Raw genomic sequence first — 22,548 nt, 5'->3', positions numbered from 1 at the left:
GCTTATCGTATCTTCAAATAGCCATGGCAGGGAATATTTTGCTTGCATTATCATTGCATTTTTTACCACTGTCCTTGTCCAACATATAGTTGAGCTTCAACCAATTGGCGTCTGGTCAAGTGACCATGACCCAGACATCCCAGGGTGTGGACGCACCGGACTCCAGTGCGGTCAGTCGCCTACACTTGGAGGGTCTCCTCTCGACCATTGGCAAGTCCCTCCACGGTCGCTGCACTGTCGGTCTGAATGGGCAGCGCTATCGCTCCGCCTATTTTCCCATTTCAATCGGCGGCAAGAGGGTTCCTGGAAGCATTGTTACTGTTGATGACATCCCTGGATACTACGGTACGTTTTTAACAAAAAGTCGAAAATGAAAAGACTCAAGGTCAATTTCCATAAGCCTCTTTTGTTGGCATACTTTTTCAGAGACTGACAATGCTGTCACCGTAGTCATTTCACAACTGGACTCCGATGGAGGAAAGGTTGTGTACAGTGGTGAAGATGCAACTCTAACATGCTCTGCGATGAGTGAGTTTATTATATAAATTGTTACATTTGTGTACATTGGCGCGAATCCATGATTTATTATGCAATTTCAGATTCAAAATCGAGGATTCCACTTCCTGAAAAGTCAGTGTTCTACGGGTGGCGATTAGTAAATGCTGAAGGTCACGAGTTGCCTCCAGAAAGTTTATCATCAATTCGAGCTGAGGGAGACACGTTGACTTTAACCAAGGTCTCGTACACAGTCGGTAAAAGTGGTGTTCTAGAGCCCATCTATGGTTGGTGCATTGCGGGAGTAAAACGAGCGGCCGGTTTGTCGGGACTGCAGCACTACCGATCGGACACATTCATTATCCACCCGAATGGTGAAAGTGTTGGCGAACCATCCACCCTTGACAGGCCTGGTACATTTCGTACTACGCGTTTTTTCGATGGTCTGGGTAAAAATTATGTATTGGCTGTGTTTTGTTGCAGAACTTACGGTTAGTGTGACCAATGTTGGTGGAGATGAAGACTTCCTCGTTCGTCCAGGAGAAGACGTCGAAATGATAGCAACAGTAACAGGTAATTCAACATATTGAATAATGAAAATTTTTTAATCCGATAATTTGACTTTAAACTTCGTTTAACTCCTTTCCAAGACTCGAAAACCGGTGACAAAGTGGCATCAAAAGACGTGACAATCGGCTGGGAGTGGACAGATGTGAGCGGAATGCGGACAATAAATTTGGGCGAATTTGCTGCTGGTGGAGAAGAGCTAAAATCTGAGGGCTTATACAACGCCTACGACGTGCGACTTCCACAACCTGTGCGTGGACGCGCTGTGGTGACATACAGCAAGCCTGAAGAGGGCCGAAAATGGTACTACACATCGCCCTACTTCTTCCTCTCGCCTGATAGTGAATTTGTTCCGGCGGAGGGAGAAGAACCATATAACGAAATTCCCTTTGACGAAGGTAATCCCCACCTTTTATTCTGTATTTATTATACGGTGAAGTCCTGTAGAAGAAAAATGCTTTATTTTTTCTCAATGATGGAGGTTTAATTATTAATTTGCCCTGAAAATCTAATGAACAGGCCACTACCTTCTTCGTTGAATTCCATTTGCGTTGTCTGTGTGACCAATTAAACAGGATTTATTGCAAAATTGCGCTTTAGTTACCGCAGAATACGTTCTGGGACGAAGCGGCTACCCTGTCTATTCAGACGTTAGCCCTCCTTGAATTCGTTCCTCAGAGAAGCTAGAAGATTCATGTATGTCCTAACGCTACCACTAGTATAGGGGCTGAGTTAGACCCCAATGCGTCAAGTCGTAATGAGAGATAGTATTTATGCGTGAAGAGGGCCTGAGGAACTCGTAGTCTCGGGATACCCCTCTTGGAGATCAAATGGTGGAGGACTGGAAGATTCTGCGCAATTCCTGGAAAATTTAACGGCTATTAGTTCATAGGATCGCTTTGTCCACGCTAGGCGATTTCAGACAATCTATTGTGAATTTAAGGATTATTTTTAATTCATTTCACCCTCTTTTGTATTGTTTTCTTGAGCTTGGAGTTGTTGCCATTTACTGATCTTCCCTAAATTCAGCTGATGACAAGGATGTCCTACTCAAAATCACCGGACTGAACGATAAGGACCAGTTTGTTGTTCCCACCGAAGGCAAAAGCGAAATCACTGTCGTCGCTACTGGTAAGTTTTGGGGGAACTTGGTTCATCTCAATGCCTTTGCAATTAAATATTTATCTACAGATCAAAAGCAATTTTTTTAGAAGTGAAATCTCATCCTGTCTGTAGTTATTCCCACTATTTTTTGCTTCTCACCAACATTACTTAGGCACTAGATACTATTCTTGCCAAGTACGGTTTGATAAAATGAGCACAACTTTTTTATAGACGCGGCTACGGGAAAAGTTCTAACGGAGGATACAGAACCCGCGTTAGTGGGTTACGGCTGGGATGTGGTGAAACCCAACGCTCTCCCAACTCACAGTGGTGACTTGGCCGACTCCGTCCAGATGGACGCGAAATCAGGCAAGCTCACTATGACCAATTTGCAGCCGGGCGGTCAGCAGGCACTGGTGCGAATGACCGCTCTGGTTGAGGTCACGAAAGGAGAAGGGGAGGAGGCCATCACTCTGCGCAAGCGCTACAAGTCCAATCCCATACCTGTTGTCTCCGAGACTGATGTATGGCCCGATGACTCTGCAATGGACTGTAAGTCTTGGATATTTTTAACGCTCTGGACTTTTATGGAGTAAACTTTTATACAGTTGATGTAAAGGTGGATTTTTAGCCTTTGGGTAATCTACTGGCAATAGACGTGTTTCTTATTTCCTAAAGGTAAAGTAGTTGTGGATGACCGTTTCTATCAACATGGGTATAAGGTATATACGTATATGTAGGTAATAGCAGTGTTTTACAATAAACTTCTGAATTTATTTATTTTTTTTCAGTGACTGGGAAGGTGGTCACTGTCACGGTTGAAGGGTTGGATGAAAATGGCGACCTTGTTGTGAGTCCCGGCGAAAATGCGAAAATGAGAGCTGTCGTCAAAGGTAAGCTTTCTATTATCTTTACAGTCATATTTTTTAGGGGAGTCCTCGTGACCACCAACTGTTTGGTCTATTCATTAGCAAGCAGTCATGCATCTTTAGCGTCTACGTCACTTCTGAAAACATTACAAGATTCACGAGTCCGGAGGGAGGTCTATTATTTGCAATTAGAAGACCTGGAGGCTAGTAGCATAAGTAACGTCATTTTAACAATCCTTTAGCTGTGAGGCCCCACAAACAGCCATCCACATCGTATTTCGTTCGGTCATGCAGTAATTGGCCTAAACGCATTACCAAAAGCCTTTACATTCTTTGTAATTGGCGAAGATTGTCAACGCTGTCGTCAGTATGGTGCCTAAGTTTGTGAAAGTAAAGCACAAAAGATTTAAGGCTCCCAACATTGGTGGTGCGCAGAATTCTATGCCACCAACGTGTGGACGAGCATCATCCGGCTAAAATCATTTGACTTTCCCCATGGAGCAGATGTTTGTTTAGTGTGCTTCGAATTACCTCGTTTAGATGCCTCGGGAGCTGATACAAAAGTGAGCGGCTACTCGTGGATGTTCGCCGACCACAAGGGCTATCCAGTGGCGCCTTCGCTGATTGCGAAGAGCGTCGAGGAGGGTGCAGATGGCAGCTTAAAACTCTCCGTCATTCAACCCTCTGCGATGGCTGACGGCGTGCGTGGTCGAGCTCGTGTGGCTGTGCAGCGCGAGGGTGGCGAGGGTCCTCAGTACTACGAGTCCTCCTGGTTCAAATTCAAGCTATCGATTGAAGAGGAAGTCGGCCCAACTGATGGCCCCAGCGGTATTCCCGATGAACAAGGTACGATCCACTGCATTTCTATTTCCCGTGAGAGAAGCTTGAGTTAACTGACTCACTTCGCTCTTGAAGTAATTAAATAAACTTGCCTTGACTTCCTTTTTTTCAGAATATGGATTCACTTTGAAAATAAAGTCGAATACCAGCATTATCTATCCCAATAAGGAGGGTGATATTGTAATGGCGCGACCTCATCTTCCGCTTGAGGTGAGTTGGTCTGTTACTTGGTATGAGGCTCACTCAATCTATCACTTTTATTAATTAAATGAAAACAAGCGACAAGCCGTCTCTGCGGTTCTGGTTCCTCGTAAAACTGCTATTATTTCAAATAAAATCACAAAACGGGCTCCGTAAGAGATGTAGGATCCAACTCAAGTAACGCCGACTTTCCCCGTCCATGAAGACTTCATGAGATGTTTGTTTTTTTAGTTGGACTGTGTGGTCGAGTTTGCGGAGGGTGTTACTCCACGTTTGTCGGAGGCTGGTACACCAGTTCCGCAGCTCTCGTGGTACTATCGACGTCCGGAGATACCCGGTGATGTTCCAATTCCAGCCGAAATCTATCGCGTGGATTTAGGCAAACTGGAGACTCTGCTCATCAGTGAGATCGGCGATCGTGGTATTCGTATCTCCTCGGATCTCTATGACTTCCGCGATGATCTTGCTGAGTTCCAGTGCCATGCCATGGATGGTGATAAAACACTGGCGAAGCAGACTGTTTTTATCAACCGTAAGTGCGCAACGCCAAATGTAAATGTTATTTGTTAAAGTTGCCTTGACATCAGGGAGTTGAATGTTCAAGTTTTGTTCCTATTAAGCATTCTAGCGGATGATGTCAGTTGTTTTTCGGACGAATTGAACTCGTTTATTTCAAGCGTTGCTCCGTTGTCATCCATGGGGCAGTACTTGAATTAGGGCTTGTTACCGAGTGGTTGGCGTTTTAATAGCCCATCTTCTGCAATACCTCAGATACAAGCCTTCATTGAACAGTTAGAGCAGTCATATTCTGTTTAAAAGAAAACAAACTCATCGGACCGCTACAACTCCGCAGGTGTCACCTGGAATACGAGTCTGGGAGTGACTTCATAGCCTCAAGGAGAGGCAGGTAGAATAGTGGCCTTGGCAACATGAGAGATGAAGCGCGGGCGACTAAATGTTATGTTTAGTATACCTATCATTTTAGTACATAAAACAGACTAAAAACCGAAGTTATGCGCTTTTTTTTTCAGGTGTGAAGGAACGGGTTCGTGTCCAAGTGTTCGATGAGAACTCACGCACAGCCCTGTATGCACTAGAAAACTCTAAGACAACTCTGTCGTGCTACGTTGAAGGTAAGATTGCAATCACTCCCTATCACTAGTGACCGACTTGTTGTAACTCGTTTGAGGTCGGATTTTAAAAGTCTTACCTTAAACAGCTGAATTAATGGCTGAGTGAGAACTATTGTTTGCTACATTGTTATCAATTTTGCACCTTTGCAGGAGTATTACTTGATCCCACCTCAAAAAAGTTCAAATTATTGAAATACAGCGAAAAAGATCATTCATAACACACTTTATTAACTACTCATTTCGTATAGACGAGATCTACGGTGGTCGAGTGGATCCTCTCAGCTACAAATGGGAGATCAAGCATCCGCAACGGGGCTGGGATGAGAATATCGAGTCCAGTAAAGTGGCTACCACGGTTGAGGGAGTGAATATCAAAGACCTCATCCTGGACGGTCTCCTCGTTTCTGAGCCCAATCAACCCTCAACGTCCTATCAGCTTCGTTGCGTCGCTCAGTACAATGAAACTTACTTCGTTGTGTCAAGAGGCTTTGCCGTCAATGTTCACCGTAAGTGGCTGAATGGAGCCTGAATTAACTGACTACCTAGAATCTTGTAAGATTTTGCACAATAGAGTTGCAAACACTGGAATTGACGATTGGGAATGAACGAACTAATTGCGTTTTAACTTCTAGGAACTCCTGAATTGAAGTCTATTCGATTGGTGCGTGAAAAACCGGAGCACCAAGAGCTGTCGGACGAACCTGCGAGGGACATATATGACGCCGGTAGTGATTACCTCGTATCGTGCAAGCCTGAATTTTCCGCAGGCGAAGTTCAATCGGTGTGGGAAAAAGTAAGTGACGTTTCTTCTCAATAAACTTGATTGGATGTAGGCAGAATTTTAATCCCAACCCCGCACATTTTTAGTACGATGAGGAGTTTCTTGACTGGGAAATGATTAGTCCACCTTCAGACAAGCTCTTCTTTGTTGCCGACTCAACGGAATACCAAGATGAGGGTCAATACCGATGTCGTGTCAGTCACGATCTACAGGATTATGAGTATCATGTGATCAAGACACGTGTTCTCGAACTCCGTCGTATTGGTACGCAAATCTTAATAACTCCAGCCCTTTCAATCCTCATTTGATTAGAAAGAAACCTCTTTAAACAGCAGAACCAGAAGATAACCGAGCATGTGACTCATACGTTTCTGTTTTAGCTGGTCCTGCACCATCGGCCAAGGATCAACAGACATTTACGGTGAACGACGAGTTAATGTTGCAATGTACTGACCGTTCGGCATCGCCACAGGTTGAGGTTGAGTGGTCTTTCAAACCCAGTGGCGATGCACCGCCTGAAGGCAAGGATCCTCTTGCCATCGGTAGTTACTTCCAGCACGATCGAACCAACGTCTTCATGTAGGTTTACTCCTCGTATTTTCTGTGTGGATAGTACGCGACATTTGCCTTATGAAGTTGTGGGTGCATTCGGGTGACGGAGCTGCTCTGTATTAATTGTTTTTGGTAAATCGCCTCGGTACAAAGTTAGGATAAGATTTATATTTCTTGGTCTGATAATCGTCCAATTTATCCCGCCTTTAGCGTCCCTCGTGGTCAACTGTTGGAGTCGCATTCAGGAACGTACACTTGCACAAGAACCAATGAGCATGGACAGGCAACAACAGCGATCCGTGTTACCGTGAAGCCTGACTCCTTTGAAGCGGTCTATAATGTGAGTTACGTTAATGTTTACTAGTGAACTCATTCTTTCGGTTTATCTTAGAAAAACCGGTCCATTTGCATGAACGAAATTGCCACCTATTCTCGGTTTCGAGGACGAAGGTCCATTTTCAAAGTGCAGTGATTTCAAGCCGATTACTTCCACCTTATAGCTGACTGGGATTTCAGCGGGATTCTGTGATGATAGCCTAAAGGTTGCGATGTGTGAAGTGATACTGCCTATTCAATTCTCTTTAGGGACCTTTGCTTATCGAAATGCACTACCCAGTGATAGCACCATGAGAATTGTAAGCACACCGGTAACGCTTAGCCGTTTTGAGCGGATCAAATTGGGTGATGTGTTTGGAATTTAATTAGGCACCTAATAAGGCGTCACCACAACTGTGCGCTTCTAGGATAAACTACTTAAATCCACCGGCCCATTTCACTCCGTAAGACGTCTTAACTTTTCGCGATTTTCGTTTTAAAATAAACGAAAAAAAAAAAAAAAAAAAAAAAAAAAAAAAGAATGGCGGATCGAAATGAGTTAAAGGTTTACGCGCAGTATTCAGACCTGCATTCTGTAAATATCTTTCTTGAAAGTAGCTTTGCGCTGTCATGTGCATACTTATATAAACTTAAGTAGTATATTCAGGATTAGATTATGCCAGATGAATATTTTTTGATATCACTAGAATCAGCCTCTGCGTAATGCATGCATTCCTTTCACTTACAAATGCCTCATCTCATTTTAGAAACGAGCGTGATCGCACATCGAAGTTCTGCGCACTTCTCGGAGCCCATTTAGGTCCCAGGTGGCTAAAGACTACTCCTTCTTGCTCTCTAGTCTCTTACTGATTATTAGCATGTTTCTTTTCAAAATATAGACTTTTCAGCATTGCCTTGCTTTTCTCATTTTAAGATAACAGAATACGGTGGACGCAGGGGCTTTTAAAGGGTTGCAGGTACTGTTCTGTGTATAGTTAACTTGGTGATGTAAAGCAACGTCTCAATGCCAGTGCGGAACTGATAGAAAAATCACTGTTCCGTTCGCCATGTGTACACAAAAGATGATTAACCTCAAAACCCCAACAATGAAAACAGCCCTTTGATTCATCATTCGGGAAGTACTCTGGAGTAGCTTTCACGTTGGGAATTTCAGGAGTCGCAGGGTGCGTCCCTTTTCTTCGAGCCACATTTCTCCAACCGTGGCGATACCTCCAATGTCGTCACCCAACCCCCAGCCGCAGCTGCTCCCATCACATAGTCTCTTTCGATTGGAAGCCCCCCTCCCCGAATAGTGCCGCTGAGGCTGAAATCATATTGTACCAAATCCAAACTATGATTTGGGTATTCCAAAATTTCTACACCAGTGGTATCAAGTTCTACTCAGTGGACCATAACGTGAAGGTGGAGGGCACAGCGCGACACCACCGTTAAGGGTTTATGTTAGTTTTGCAGCATTTCATAAAACGATGGATCTGAAACTGGGGAAAAAAAACTGCATCTCTTTGGTTGAGTATGCTACTTGAGTATGAACCTTCGTCCCAAAAATGGCAGCCTTCTAAACTACCCGAGAAACCGGAGTGACGCACAGCATTACCCACGCGTCTCCAGCAAAACAAAACATTTTCCACCCCTCCAAATTTGCAATGTCAGGTAGAAGAGACGCAAAAGTTGCGAATCGAAAATAGGAATTATTCTCATGTTATCTCTGCAAGCCGGGGAATATATAGCCAGGATTATCAGGCGGTAATGAGAACCTTATGAAATTTGACATTGGGACTCAGGCTGGTGAAGGTGTGTGGCCATACACCTTCACCAACTATTCTTAAGTACATTGGATCAGGATGTGCAGCTTCCAGCTCCGAAAAATTCTGCCAAAATAAGTCGACTCTCAACGGTTTCGTCACTTTCCTCCCTTCTCACCTGGTAGCTCGATAGGAATCTAGTGTTACCTCGAGATTAGGTGGTGGTGCTTTCCATTTCATAAAATAGACTGAGATTGACTACCCTCTAAAACTCATAGTCAAAATTCTTTTGTAACTCAATTACATAAAGCAGAACTTCAAACCAGCGTTGACCTGCCCTCAAAAGTTCACTTATGGTTAGACAAGGTCCTCTCTTCGTTTGAAACGCAATTTTCCAGGCTCCGTATTAGCCTCGTAATGCTATCAGCAGGAAAGCTGTTCTCTAACAAATATGCAAGTCCTGATGTTTCCATATGATTATCAAGCAAAATCCTCCTTCTAGAATCAATAAGCAGCTAAAGGATGAAAAATACACTTTTCTAGGGCCTTACTGGAAGTTGGGTACTCCAAAAAACCTTTCGCCTAAATGATCCACCTAAAATAGTGTGAGGTATGACGACAAGGCGGCGTTATCCTGTTGAGGAGTAAGCATCTCCCTTAGAGCAGGCTGCAGACTTAAGCGGATTCTGAGACGTCAAAATGCGTTATGCATGTGATAGGTGATCTAGAAAAACTGCAGAATATCAGCGCAGAAACCATGTGACAAGACCATACCTCCTTCGGCGTAATTCACAAGTACCACTGTACTCTTCAGCCTGAAGTGGAAACTGCGACTACTGACCTGCAAGGGCAGTTAAACTGTTGAGCAAGCGCAACCTCAAGCTCAACTAATCTTCACTGTTCCCACTTTTACCGTTTCAAAAAAACGGAGTTGGGAAATTTCCAGAACCTCCCTCATGTCTAAATTAGGCACAAAATTGTGTAAAGCGTATCGTTAACTTCGTGTATTAGGGGTTGATTAATCTTTTACAGGAGAACATCTCAAAGAGCTTCTGCTTTTAAATCATCGTCGTGTAACCTGCCATGGCTATTAGTCGTTCACAAAAGATACAGACATACACATTTACAAACTCATCCAAAGCATTCTACATCAGGCCGTACCGCCACCAGCGTTCATCATGGCACTTTTTCCGCCAAACCGAGTCCGCCCTCTGAGTGGATTCGTCTCTCTCCTTCTCATCACTTCCACCCTCCCCTTTCTCCTCAGCACTTCCATCCCTCTCCTCCTTCTCACCTTCTACTGCTTCCTCTGAAGGAGACCCGTTTGTTTTTGCTAGCTTGCTTACTGCGAGTCGGGTCCGGTGCGCGATAAGCAACGAATGCGGGTGAATGGGAAGAATGCCAGCAAGTCCGAGGAGTTCAGCAACACGTTCCGTGGGTTGGGCACCCTGACCCATCCAATAAAGGATACGTTCCACGTTCAGACCCACAAGCTGTTCTCCATGCTCGCGATTGGGGAGGGGATCCCAGCAGCCAACCTGCTCTATACCTTGGTCCAATCTGTGCGCTTGGCTTGACTTTACCTATCAGTTGTTAACATTGTTAAATAAGCATGAAATAGAAGCGGGGGAAATTCCGAAAAGCCAACACACTTAACTCTACGTAATGAGTATAGTAGTATGCAATTTTCACCGGCTTTTGTCGACAAAGTAGTGAATGGGAAGAGAAAACAAATTTCTGCCAAAAAGACGTAGATCCAAAAAACCCAGATCTAACATTTTATTCAAGACGCGTTAGTTCTTTGGAAGAAAAATGACCCCAGCTTTAAGTAAAATTGATGTCTCTTTTGGTCTAGTGCCAGTGACTAGATAAGATATCCGGGCAAATTTAGCCATTAACTATATCAACACCAAAAATTACAATGAAATGGTGAGAACCAAGGCATGCCTCCCTCACTTTTCCACAAAGACCGATGAGGCAAGTGTTGGGACTGCTACGCGGGACCGGCTTTTGCTCAGAAATACTACTTACCTTATTTTTCTACAGTTGGAGAGAGGAAAAACGATAAATTAAGAAAAAGAGCAGCATATGTCAGATTCTTCACTATTCACATTTGGCACCGACCGTTTAAAGCAAAACTCACTGAATACGAGCAATTCAAGCCTAAATAAAAATCTGCTCTCTCCGGTCGTGATATGAAGGCTTCGAAAATGACACAAACGATGGAAAGGCGGCAGTTTTGCTGGTCTAGGAGGCAGTCACAGTGACTCAAAATTGTATTAGTAAATGTTGACGGAACAGAAAGGAAATGACAAAACTCTGCTGGAACTGTTCCCTCCACTGAAACTAAATGAATATTCCTGTTGATCAGATGTTACCACAACCATCAGATTTGTGGCATTAATGAAAATTGCAGATGAAATCAAAGCATTCTGGGATACTTCCTCATTTTCTCTCACTATGGACAAGGATCAATGCGGTAATCGAAATAAAAACAGCAGAAACGGTTGTCAAACTTTGAATAAGGGAAATTGTTAAAGGACCACTTCACAATATTAATCAAAGCTCCACCCTTACAGAACTCGCACGACTAGTTAGTGACCTAAATTGATCATGATTACTTTGTCCCAGATCTTCTGAATGCTTCGCTTAAGATGCCATTGAAAGGTTTACCTACAGCTATATCTATATTGTCGAGAACTTTTTGATGTCTAAAATTTGAAATTGCATGAACAATAAGAAGACTGTATGAAAATGCATGGAGTCGTTTTGAAAGGCACGCAGGAACAGTAATTTGGGCCAATGGTAATCTCATCTTACAGCCTTCAGTTATGCTTGTTCGAACAAATTTTTGGCGCTTAAAAACCACAGATTGGAGATTAAGTATTTTTGTTTTGGCCAAGATTTGCCCGCAGATCGCTAACCCATCCTATAAATATGACGTCAAAATAATACGTCAGTGGCTCTCACAATTTTTTCTAGTTCAGTAATCACACAGTTATCAGTACTAGCAAAAATCCATGGATACGTATAGTTTCATCGGCACCGTACAACGCAGTTTTTTAGTAACAAGGCTAGAAACTGTCAGTTAAATGTAGCAGGAAATACAATACAAGTATCCAGATTACTAGTATGAACAATGAGCTATAAGGTGAAGCTTTGTGATGAGGAAAAATCGCGTACCTGGATGGTGTAAAAAGGTCGATTCCTACAGCCCTCGCGGACCATGCTAATTCGAAGGTGTGGAAGGGGTTTCACGGGGCTTAAGCCGACCACCTTCTTGGTGGGATCGCGGGGTTGAGGCAACCACCAGGAACTCGATTGATCTCTGCCTGGTACGATCCGCTTGCCCATGTCCTTGCTCTCCTCGGCAATGAGCTTCTTCAATCTGTCAGCCGGTATTGACCGAAGGTGACGACAGAAGTGAGTGGGAGTGAACGATTGTGTAGCGATGACGGCTGAGCGATTCAACATTATCTTCGAAGGCCAACCTTGACATAAAAAGATATCAAAACCAAAGTGTAAAGTGGCTCATTGGAAAACCAATAGTATTGAGCAATTAATAAACCCGATTGAGTAAACCAGATACAAGTCGAGATACGAGTCTTCCTGACAACTTTGTTTTATTATGACCCAGAAATCCCACAAAATATCCGAAAAAAATACTGCCAAATTGTAGGGACTATTAACGAAAGGGAATACCACATAAAAAATTTTACAGTTTGCTGCTCCTTAATTACGAATGAAATCTACGAGTAAAGGCAGTTTTAGACATGCCAAAAGTAAAACTCAGTAGAATGCAAATCGCAAGGGCACTTCACCAATCCCTCAAGAAATTGGAACTTAGGCTAATCAAACACCACTTTTTGGACTGACGAATGTGCCCGTTAACAGTCAGAATAAGTAACACAACATACTTGATGGACCGCAGATTCAAGAGCTTAACACTGACCTAGAGATGTTATCTCCTCCTTCCCACTATCTTATTTACAGTAGGTCCGCTTTATCTGCGTCTAAGTAATGGAACAGTAGAGAGAATCCCGACCACAAAACACCACCAATAAGCCAAAACTCTGTTCAGAGTATTTTAAAAAGGTTGCTGTATCGGAACAGTTTTAAAAGGAAGACTTTGAATACATATGGCAGCGTCTCAGAATTTCGCCGTACCTTGTCCTTCCAGCCCCAGAGGCCCATAGCACGCGCGATAAAAACGGCGCATCTAAACTATGAGACGTGGATCTAAGATATATATTTAGAACAATTTCTTAACGCCGTTATTCGTAAAGCTAAGTATACCATAGATCGAATAACAAAATGTCAAAAAGCAAGGTAGGCTATGGTCAGAAGCATCCTGATACATTGGACTTTAAAAAGTCACAGTGAAAAAGCTTAAATGCAATGAAATGGTTGTATTGCTTTGCATTGGCTATGTAAACACAAAGCTAAACTAATGAGATATGCTAAAACTACTGGAATCCTACCATTCAAACTTGATCCTAAAAGTTAAATCTTTTTTACTTAGGGTGAATCTGTTACTAAGATGAAATCACGTGCCCATTCTTATCTTAAAACACTCCTTCAGTTAATTGTACTTAAACGAACAAAGTTAAAACCCAAATAATACGATGTAAAAACCGATATCCTCTGATTGAGGCAATGAAAAGCCAACTGCCTATCTTATTACTTTAGCTTAGAGATTTTAATCAAAATACAGTCCTAAGACTAAACCATTGTGAGTACTGAATGCGAAAATAACAAGCAGACGTGACTTCTCCCCTAAAAAGCCATAGTTCGAGCCGACTGCAGACAGTAGTCGCCTTAAAGCTATGCACTACGATGGGGCCTGAGCACCAAACTACCGAGGGAGCGTGCTTGACACTTCCCAGCGAGAGACTACTTCCACGATCCCCCAAAGAAGTAAAAAAAAAACTCACTTACAAACTTGGTTCGACTCAGTGTAAAAAGGTAACACGAAACACCCAATCATTACAGGTGCAGGATCAGTGGGTTCAGGTTGCATCGAAAATAATCTATTACACATGATCTGTGTAGAACGTGTTAATTATAAATGTTCTAAAAAATGAGTTGGAAAGCTTTGCATTGATATGTGATACTTCAAGCCTCCATGAAACCGTCGATGTAGTGCACATTGAAGTTGAGATTCTGAACCAGGAGACGCAGGCTCTGATCCGTGTGGTTCTGCAACATGCTCATAAACTCGGTAACCATGGTCTAAATAGAAAAAAAAACAAAGGTTGAGTGCTTTCAAAACATCAGTAAAGGCTAAGATCCAATCTCATCAAAAAGAATGTGCAATTCTAGAGCCATGTACACTAAATAAGCTAGAGTGGCAGGACAAAATTAATGATTCAGTCAGATAAAAAGAGCGCTTACTGTAGATAAAAATATTTCATTCTAAGTGTCGATTGTGCTATTGTTAGCCGCGTATAAACACGAGCAGTAGAGTCCAGACAACTCACTCGGTAGCTGGATGCAAGAACACGAATTCGTGCGATCAACGGACTGACAGTGGCCTCAATGAATACCTTGCGCCTGGCCATCTCTCGACTTTCCGGAGTGTCGCATGTTCCCCACTGGCCTGTTCTTGCTGAAACCTCAATCTAAACAGCAAATGGCCAGTGTCAAGTTATGTCAGATGACTGTAACACCTGGACCCACGCAAACATTTCGAATTCTACAGCTAAGAAGCCTATCCACATGAAAGAATAAATTGATACAAAGACTTACCTCCTCCTGCAACTGAGATCTGATTTCCTGTTCACCTGCAGCCAAATCCTGCAAGTCCTGATTGAGTTGCGAGAAATTGACAATTACATCGAAGATGGCCCTCAAGTGGTATCGCAGATCCCTCGAGTTCTGATCCAGCAGACAACGAGAAATCACATTGCTCAGAAACGCCTTGTGAGCCTCAATGACCTCGTCCAGATCGTTTGCGGACTGAATTTTGGCACCCAAAGCCACCCAAGCGCACTCCAGAGCCTGAGAGAGCGAAGACCAGCTAAGATACAATACGATGGCCATGGTCTCGAGGAAACATCCCCCAGGGGTAGACATGATGCATGAGAAGCTAAAGGTACTCTAAGATGACCAAGCCCTTTCTTAAAAATCATTCCCTATTAGTGCCAACCATGCCCTTGGTTCTGTGCATGTAAACTAGGTTCCTGGTGTCTCAGTTTCCCTGCACCTTCATAAGAAAGATACTTCTGGAGTTATATGGTACCTTGGTTGCAAAGTTGGAAAGTCAATTTTAAATTAAGGAAGAACCCAATTTTCTCTAGATGAATACTATGACAAAACTTCATAGAAAAAAGGCATCCGTTGTGGACCAGTGAAGTAATGAAGGTTCGCAAGCGATAAGACGCCGAAAGCCTGCCGCAACATCAGGACTTGCAAATGATCATTTGAAGCCATCTCCCAATCTCCATTACATCTCCCATCTAAATCCGTACCTGTCCAACCACTAATGAAACAAAGTGAGTTTTCGCCATGTGATGCAAATTAGTTTCTGCCTCTTATTGGAAGGGAATACACTGGAGGGCTTTTGACACGACCAAAGCCGAAGAATGACCACAAGAAGAGCCAAGAACAACGCTTAAATTAAGAAAGCAAATTGGTCCATATCCCACGTTGATAGCAAAGCGACTTTCAGGTCCCTAATGCCCACTAGCATACACAGAGGTGACTCAGGTGAATGGCAGGATGATAGAAACATACCTCGAAATTGACATAGTATTGGAATTGCAAGACAAAGTGCCGAAACTCCGCCCCAAGAAGTTGGACTACATGGAGAATGGGTGTGAGGTCTGCGGAAAGCCCGTGGGGCAGACGCGCGAGCACAAGTTGGTCGCGCCACAGTGCACTCAGCGTAAATTCCATGCGTTTGAGACGCCAAAGGAAGCTGAAGGCCTTCAGGTAGAAAAGACGGCAGTCGGGAGTGAAGATGGTGGAAAGGGGACCGTCGACTTGGTAGCCCAGGGAGAAGATGTCCCAACCGCTGTCGCCTTGAACAGGAATATTGTACAGGTACACAATCAGCACCTAACACTGGAAGCTCATCGAAGGTAAAAACCGCAAGTCACCATACCTCTTAACTTGGTGTCGATTAAGATCAAAGGGAAGGTTATAAGCCTAACGCAAGAGAGATAAGACGTCCCAAGTGCAATCACTCATAGCAGAAAAACACGCAAGCACTATAAAAATGACGGCTCTACTCATGCCCCCACCCAATTTACCAGTTGTTCAGTCCTTCCATTCGCCTATGACAAAGCTACCTTCTGACCTGCAGATTTTATAACTTCCCCTACAGCTTATATACAATACGATATGAGTCACTACACAGCTTAGTGGGGGCCGGTATTTATGTGTTAAGGCCAGCAAAAAACACTAAAAGTCTACCTTAAGAGGAGACTTCATCAATAAAACCCTTAGCATTAAACAATACACCCAGTATGTAAGGAGATGTGTGCCATACTCTAGTTTGCGTGCCTTACTGCAGCACTGAAAGCCATAAGGAAGACAATACTATTGGGTAACTAGTGAAAGAGCCACCATTGGTTGGAGGTACTTTAATCACAGGCCAACAAATCCGGCGGCATGAAAGTTTAAAAGTTTTGGCTCGAGGCACACATAATAGCAGCCACCTACCATCAGCAGTCTCGAGGATCTCGACATTTAAGCGTTGAAGAATTTCCGAGTCCTCGTACTGCGCGTTAGTGTCACGAATCGCCGTCTCCAGTATTTCGTTCAGACGATGGCGCATTATGCTCTCCGCGGGCAATCCAAGTTCCGGCCTATTTTCCAGCAAGAGAGACGGAGAAGTAGGTGCCATGTTTTACTTATCTCGTGCTACAAAAAGTTTCTAGACCAACACTTTTTGAATTTCACGCAAAAGTACAAGGATCGCACAAGCAAATGCGCCTTTGGGAAATGTGACCATATTCCACATCCAGCGTTCAAAAATTTTCGCTAGAAATCATGTAAGGAAGAACTTCACACAGAGGGAAATATTAATAGCTAAAACCAGGTGGAAAACTACGGGTGCATAGTCAATGCAATTGCACTTTAGGTTGCGGAAAGTAGCTGGAATATGCAGTTGGAGAGCAGGTTACGTTGCATACCATCTACAACTCTTCAGTTTAATGCACAAAGGAATCTCGGATAGCCAGCGAAACCGCCGTGATGATGTTTGCAGATGGCAGAGGAAGATGACAGACAGGTGCAATGTAAACTTACTCCAGTAGATCCATGAGACGTTGAATGAAATCACCCTGACCCAAGAGCAGGAACTTTCGACAAGCCTAAACAAATGTGAAATAGGGAAATTCCTACTTACTGAATAATAACACAGATAAAATATGGGAAACATTACCAGACTTTTTAAATACTGAAGCAAGAGTTTGTGTTCCTTAAGTGTATTACCCTGTTTGTAGTGATATAACTTAAAAGGAGGCGACTAAATTCACTATTCAAAGTGCTTACCGTCAGATGATCGACGAAATGATATTTATCGAATAGGATTCTGAGAAGGTGCTTGGAAACGTGCGTATAGGCGGTAGAGATCATTCGATCAAAGGAGTTGTCGAACACTTGATCAAAGATGGACTCAACTGCAAGATAGAATCGCATTAAAGCCAAATCTGCAGAGTACAAAATGCAGCTAGCAGGCCACCACACAAAGGAGGTAAAACTTACTTCGTTTTAGTCGTGTGTTGCGAATCGCCTCTAGGTCCTTGAAAACAAGCGAATCGTCACAAACATGCGTGAGAAAGTTGACAGATTTCCCAACCAGCAGAATCTGGATTTTGGAAAAATTATGCGTCCTTAAAAAGCCGTATGCGCAGGGTTTTTTAAAACCATACAACTTAGCACATCCTTGGACCGAATCAAAAAAACATCAGTGGTACAACGGGCATATGCAAATCACTTTCACTATGTTGTAATTGCTAAGTGCAATCATTCGATTCAAAAGTCTGGATGCCCAGTGGAGAGAAAGCCACATTTTATCAGACAAACCTTTCTAGCCTGCTCCTTACGGATAAAAACCGGAACCATGGATTTTCGAAGAACATATTTATCGGTCCATAAATTCGAATTGTCCACAGAGGGATTGATTGTAACAAAGAATTCCTGGTTAGTGTCGGCCGAAAGTCGCCCATCATAGATCCACAGCGCAATCATTTCAAAGATGGTTCGTGTGACGTTAACGAGGATAGTGGTGAGCATCGTCCAAATTTGCGGGCCACCGTTTTGGCTCATTTCATAGACCTACGAATGAGAAGAAGGTGCTAAAGGTGATGCAACTAACGCAACATGCAAAGTTAAAAAAAAACACAAGCAATTGATACCAACATTAGGTGACGTAAACATTCCCTGTACACCAAACCTTGCATTTTGGTGATCAACTTTCGAAATTATAAATGCAATTGGACGACCGATTATGGGGTAGCAACAATGGCCATCGCCTAGGAGTCAGAAAAGCAGGAAGTGTGGTTTACAAGGCCCATTGGAGGCTCTAATGCACCGCTTCTCAAGCAGTAGCTCATGAAATACGCAGTAAGAAGGAAATTAACCATTAATGATGAAACAGTTCATAAATTGTTATAAAATTGCCGCAACCCACAAGGGGAGAACAAAAGGGACACGCACAATTGGTACACGAACTTAGTGACATTGGCATTAGTTTGCAAAGTAATCCAGCGTGTCTACCATCCAGGGGATATCAAGTGTTTCGTAAAGACTTATGTACATAACTCTCATTCGTCAGGTTGTAGCTCTTTCCGCCCCTTTCAGTAACCCTTCTGTTCGTTCGCTCAAGTCCTGATTCTGTAAAAGAACCTCACAAAACTGGCTTTAAGATATGTCTCTGAGACAGCGCAAAGCACGTGTTACCATTTTAAAGGAAATAAGTATGAACTTTTGGGCGATTCTATAGAAATCCGCTTAAGGTACTGGAGTTAGGGTTGTACACTGGCGAGGTATTTGGTTAGTCTAAACACGAAACAGAAGATTATGGGGTAGCACTTTGTAAACTCATAAAGCACACATGTAATCCTCATCCTGCTAAATCTTTAGAATCTCGAGATGATGTAAGACAAACGAAAATGAAAACAAAAACAGTGAAGTATAAAATTCCTTGAATACCTTAGATACGAGTGCTCCACCCTTTAACGACGCACAGACGTCGGCCAGGGAGGCGAGGATCTTTAAACGTCTTTTGGGCTCCATAAGCCAATGCGACAGCTGCACCAGCGTTAGCGGTTGCTTGCCTAGACCTGTTTCTGATTGACTACCGTCCCTTAAAGAATGCATCGATGGAGCAGCCGAAGAAAACTGCCGAGACGAATTTTCGGAACTAAAATTGGTACCAAATTTTTCCGTCTCCAAATCGCAGTTCATTTGAGCCTTGAAGAGGTATAGTAAGATTAAATAAGTGTACAGTCCTATCGAATTTGATACAATTGTGTAGAGAATGAGGATTTACTTCAAGCGTAGTAACTAATCGGAGGTACTCAGTCAGCTGTTCGTCGATCGAGAGAGCCAAGGAAAGCGTAACTTTTCCAGAGTTTGGGTCGTCGCGGACACCATCGACAAAACTTCTAATACGATTGTAGAGCCAACCGCACACCGATGTACGCAATATATGCGTCTGAATGGACGGAGAGAGTGTAAGATTTGGGGCAGGCTGAAGGAAGAGAAAATGAACTCAACGTCATGCATCCAAATTCCGAATGCTCAAGTATTTGACTACAACCATTATCGAATAAACATAAACGGCACCTCTTAAAATTGTGAAATGATCAACATGTAACATTCTTTTTGGAATGAGGAAATATCCGTTCCGGTAAAGTAAGGACTTGAAAGATGTTTCAACGGTTTTATGCGTGCTGATGAGGATTTTACGGTCTTAAATAGGTTCAATTATAAAACCAAAGAGGAGTAACGCACCACAAAGGCATCGAGTGTGGGATCATATTGAATCAAGGAGCCGCTTGCCCCAGAGAGGGTGAGAATGGCCTCTCTTAGCAAATCCTGTTCAACTGGTGAGACATATGAGCTAGCTAAAAATGAAACAGTTTACGAAATCATTTAACGGTGGCTAACAACATCGAAAATGTCCAGTCATGCGAATAAAAACACATGTCACTTTCATTGTAACTTCATCGAACTACTATAAAACCAATCAACTTGACATCTCAGAGGTAATCAGTTAAAATCCAATCCAAAAAGTGTGATAAAATGTAAAAAGAGAAATGACAAAAAATCAACCAAATCTTTACAAAACATACAGTGTCAGCATGTTAATTAGATTCAAGCCGACCAATTTGATTACTTTTGGGAATGAATAAGGCTAATTAATATTGAAGACAAATCCACGTAATATTCAGAAACACTAATTCAACTGTTTGTGTAAAATGTATATTTGAGTCAAAGGAAATGTTTCAAAGAGGAATCCCTTACCCTTGCTTAAAGATGGTGCACGGCAAGCACGACGGCTGCCGAGACCACGGTCAAGGGTGCTTGCATTTGAGTGAGTGCCCCATAGTGATGTTGGCGTTTGGCGACTCGATGCGAGATCTCGGCTTGAAGATGCGTCTGTATTAAGTCCATCCGAGGGATTTCTAGTAAAACTAGGCAATTACACGACTTCCAAGTAATTAATTTTTAAGTATGTAGGCATGGACTTGGTGAATTTACACAAAAGCATAAAAACGAGCTGACTGAATAAAAAACTTACAAGTAGAGGAGTACAATGAAATCAGGTATAAATTTAGCAAAGCAGATGGAAGTTGGTTATCAATATCCATAATCTTCCAACAAGCCTGAACATCCAATAATAAAGTCACATATTTTAAAGCGCATTGCGAAGAGACTTAGGTCAGAGAAACACATGATGAAAGCCACTGCTGATAATGGAAACCGTTAGCCGTGCATAAAAAGGCCATCAACAAATGCTATTTCGTTTGCATGTAACATAAATAGAGGTCCAATAAATCAACCACTATATCACAACGCGTTGACGACATCGAAAAATTAGGAAGTAGAAGGTTGGTAAAAACACTCATAGTTAAGGCTAATCTTACGGCCGATAACCATGACTTCTTGTTGAATGTCCGGCAGACATGCTATTATTATTAATCTGCCTCAGAATTGTCCTTCCGGGAAGTTGGGATGAAATTGGTGCAGGCGATGGGATTTGATCACGTTTCAGCAAAACCAGGAATAAAAATATTTCTTCAAAGCTTTTTTGCGGTGCCTAGAACAGGTACAAAACGCAAATGAGATCTTATAGTGTAAAAATACTCACTAGATTTTGGAGCAGCTTTAGCTTATGTCGAATGCTCACAGAACAGCGCAATGAGATGAAACCTGGGAAAATGGACGACAAACATGGTGGTGAATCATACCTAAGCTATCCGGGTTTATGTCGAGAGGGACAGTGTAATTCTTAATGTTCCTAAACCCAATGCTGACAAGATTTAAGTGATTACCTGCTCAAAATCTGGACGGCATATGCAAAGTAAAAGTTGAAACCTCAAAAAATTATCTTATGGGGAAGTATTTACAGTAATTACTTGGTGTGTCACCGAAGATAGCCCTAACTAAATCAGCAACCTCCTCGTCGGAAAATGCAGTACGCATACAGGTCGTTTCATGTAACGACCCAGAAATAATATCTGAACCAACGTATCACGTGTTGATGTTCCCAACTTTTAACCGGTACTTGAACAGGGTGTAGCTGATGCAGGAGAGCAAGGCATAGCTACGAAATGAATTTAGTTTAATTAGCCCGATTACGGAGTAGGAAGGTAACTAACTATAATTTTACAAAGTCTTTGGTTGCATAAACTGTCATGCATAACTATTGTCTGAATTTTATGCTTCTTCCACAGGATTCTTTCTATTTACAATTCACTTGTAAAAGAACTTAAAAGTCTAAAATTTATATCCCAGTTTTTGGTGTCAAAATGAACTGCTAACCCGTACTTTTAACTGAGAACCCCTAAATATCCTATTTCCACTTTCCTTCACATTTGCCGTAATGCGCTCCTCGTTTTCCTCTTCCTCCCTAACCTTCATACTCTTCGAACGAAACCCGATTTAACTGAATGTGTTTATTAGCTTAAGCCGACGAGAGCCGGTGCAGGTATGAGGAGATCGGGCTATTTAGCTCTTCTCTGCTTCGGGGATCCTGACCACTTTATCATGAAGTTCTAGTTGTAATACTTATGTTGTTTTAATGTACCTCTCAGGGAGGAGGCAATAGGGAAATTCAAACCTTGTAATCGGATTGTCCTCTCCCTTACCTAGTGACTGCGGCTCCCCTCCTTCTTGAATACGTATTTTCCCTATCCATCTTGTCACCTTTAATAAAGATGTCCAAAGCGAATCAACCGGGCTTGTCTAGGAACGCTAGGAATCGGGAAGCGGAGACCGAGGAGCCTCGCTCCACACTGGTGGCAAAGCCCGCTGACCTACCCCTTTCGAGGAAGATATGAATTTCGAAGAATGGCTCTTAACTGCCAAATTCAACCTTCCTCTCTATCCCCGTTGTCAAAGAATACCTCTTATCCTTCGCGCCCTCCCGCATGATTTATTCGTGGCCGCAGTCGGAGCTGGCATCACCCACGACACGGACGTTGACCAATGCTGCGATACATTGGCTCAACTAGTCATCGATCGTGAGGAGGGAACCCTGGCTAGGGACTTCTTTCAGCGTTTTCAAAAAGCTGATGAGGCCGACGAAGAGTATGCCAGGAACCTCCAACTCCTGGCGGAACGTGCGTTCCGCGGCTGCCCCCCAAACAAGATCGCCAATTGGGTTGCAGTTCAGTTTAAACACGGAATCCGACCTTCCATCTTGGCTGAGAAGCTCTGCGAAGCAAAGACTAACTCGCTCGATTAATTGG

General features: G+C 42.9%; 4 protein-coding genes across 4 annotated transcripts in view; 2 read left to right on the top strand and 2 right to left on the bottom strand. All coding sequences in view use genetic code 11, as the record gives it.

Annotated features, from left to right (window-relative positions):
* The window catches only part of EGR_05022 (Basement membrane-specific heparan sulfate proteoglycan core protein), a gene marked incomplete at both ends in the record, with an annotated part of 51,370 nt that extends 43,734 nt beyond the window's left edge, over nt 1–7,636 (top strand). The window contains 18 exons of the mRNA XM_024494271.1: nt 90–345; nt 427–528; nt 600–908; nt 979–1,068; nt 1,146–1,460; nt 2,092–2,193; nt 2,398–2,718; nt 2,958–3,059; nt 3,576–3,881; nt 3,988–4,085; nt 4,308–4,608; nt 5,108–5,209; nt 5,458–5,715; nt 5,842–6,002; nt 6,077–6,254; nt 6,371–6,569; nt 6,753–6,882; nt 7,625–7,636. Of these exons, the coding sequence (XP_024351365.1) occupies nt 90–345; nt 427–528; nt 600–908; nt 979–1,068; nt 1,146–1,460; nt 2,092–2,193; nt 2,398–2,718; nt 2,958–3,059; nt 3,576–3,881; nt 3,988–4,085; nt 4,308–4,608; nt 5,108–5,209; nt 5,458–5,715; nt 5,842–6,002; nt 6,077–6,254; nt 6,371–6,569; nt 6,753–6,882; nt 7,625–7,636 (3,342 nt within the window). The remainder of the gene's footprint in view (nt 1–89; nt 346–426; nt 529–599; nt 909–978; nt 1,069–1,145; nt 1,461–2,091; nt 2,194–2,397; nt 2,719–2,957; nt 3,060–3,575; nt 3,882–3,987; nt 4,086–4,307; nt 4,609–5,107; nt 5,210–5,457; nt 5,716–5,841; nt 6,003–6,076; nt 6,255–6,370; nt 6,570–6,752; nt 6,883–7,624) is intronic.
* A 2,129-nt stretch (nt 7,637–9,765) lies between these two features.
* On the bottom strand, nt 9,766–12,094 carry EGR_05021 (putative 28S ribosomal protein S16; the record flags this gene model as incomplete). Its single annotated transcript, XM_024494270.1, has 2 exons — nt 9,766–10,203; nt 11,804–12,094. The coding sequence occupies 2 exons, from the start codon at nt 12,092–12,094 to the stop codon at nt 9,766–9,768; spliced, it is 729 nt and encodes a 242-aa protein (XP_024351364.1).
* Nucleotides 12,095–13,735: 1,641 nt separating this feature from the next.
* Nucleotides 13,736–21,280, bottom strand: EGR_05020 (Gamma-tubulin complex component 3; the record flags this gene model as incomplete). The annotated part of the gene is made up of 16 exons (XM_024494269.1): nt 13,736–13,852; nt 14,101–14,241; nt 14,369–14,620; nt 15,356–15,642; nt 16,286–16,431; nt 16,874–16,938; nt 17,120–17,247; nt 17,333–17,435; nt 17,654–17,905; nt 18,782–19,042; nt 19,122–19,322; nt 19,586–19,698; nt 20,099–20,259; nt 20,722–20,894; nt 20,946–21,007; nt 21,214–21,280. 16 exons carry the CDS (start codon nt 21,278–21,280, stop codon nt 13,736–13,738), a joined length of 2,529 nt encoding a protein of 842 aa, XP_024351363.1.
* An 853-nt stretch (nt 21,281–22,133) lies between these two features.
* EGR_05019 (hypothetical protein) lies at nt 22,134–22,544 on the top strand (the record flags this gene model as incomplete). The annotated part of the gene is made up of 1 exon (XM_024494268.1): nt 22,134–22,544. One exon carries the CDS (start codon nt 22,134–22,136, stop codon nt 22,542–22,544), a length of 411 nt encoding a protein of 136 aa, XP_024351362.1.
* Nucleotides 22,545–22,548: the final 4 nt, after the last annotated feature.

This window comes from Echinococcus granulosus, assembly GCF_000524195.1.
Source record: "Echinococcus granulosus chromosome Unknown EG_S00034, whole genome shotgun sequence".
NCBI lineage: Eukaryota > Metazoa > Platyhelminthes > Cestoda > Cyclophyllidea > Taeniidae > Echinococcus > Echinococcus granulosus.
Note: the sequence above shows the minus strand (reverse complement) of the source record. Positions and strands in the feature narration are given on the sequence as shown.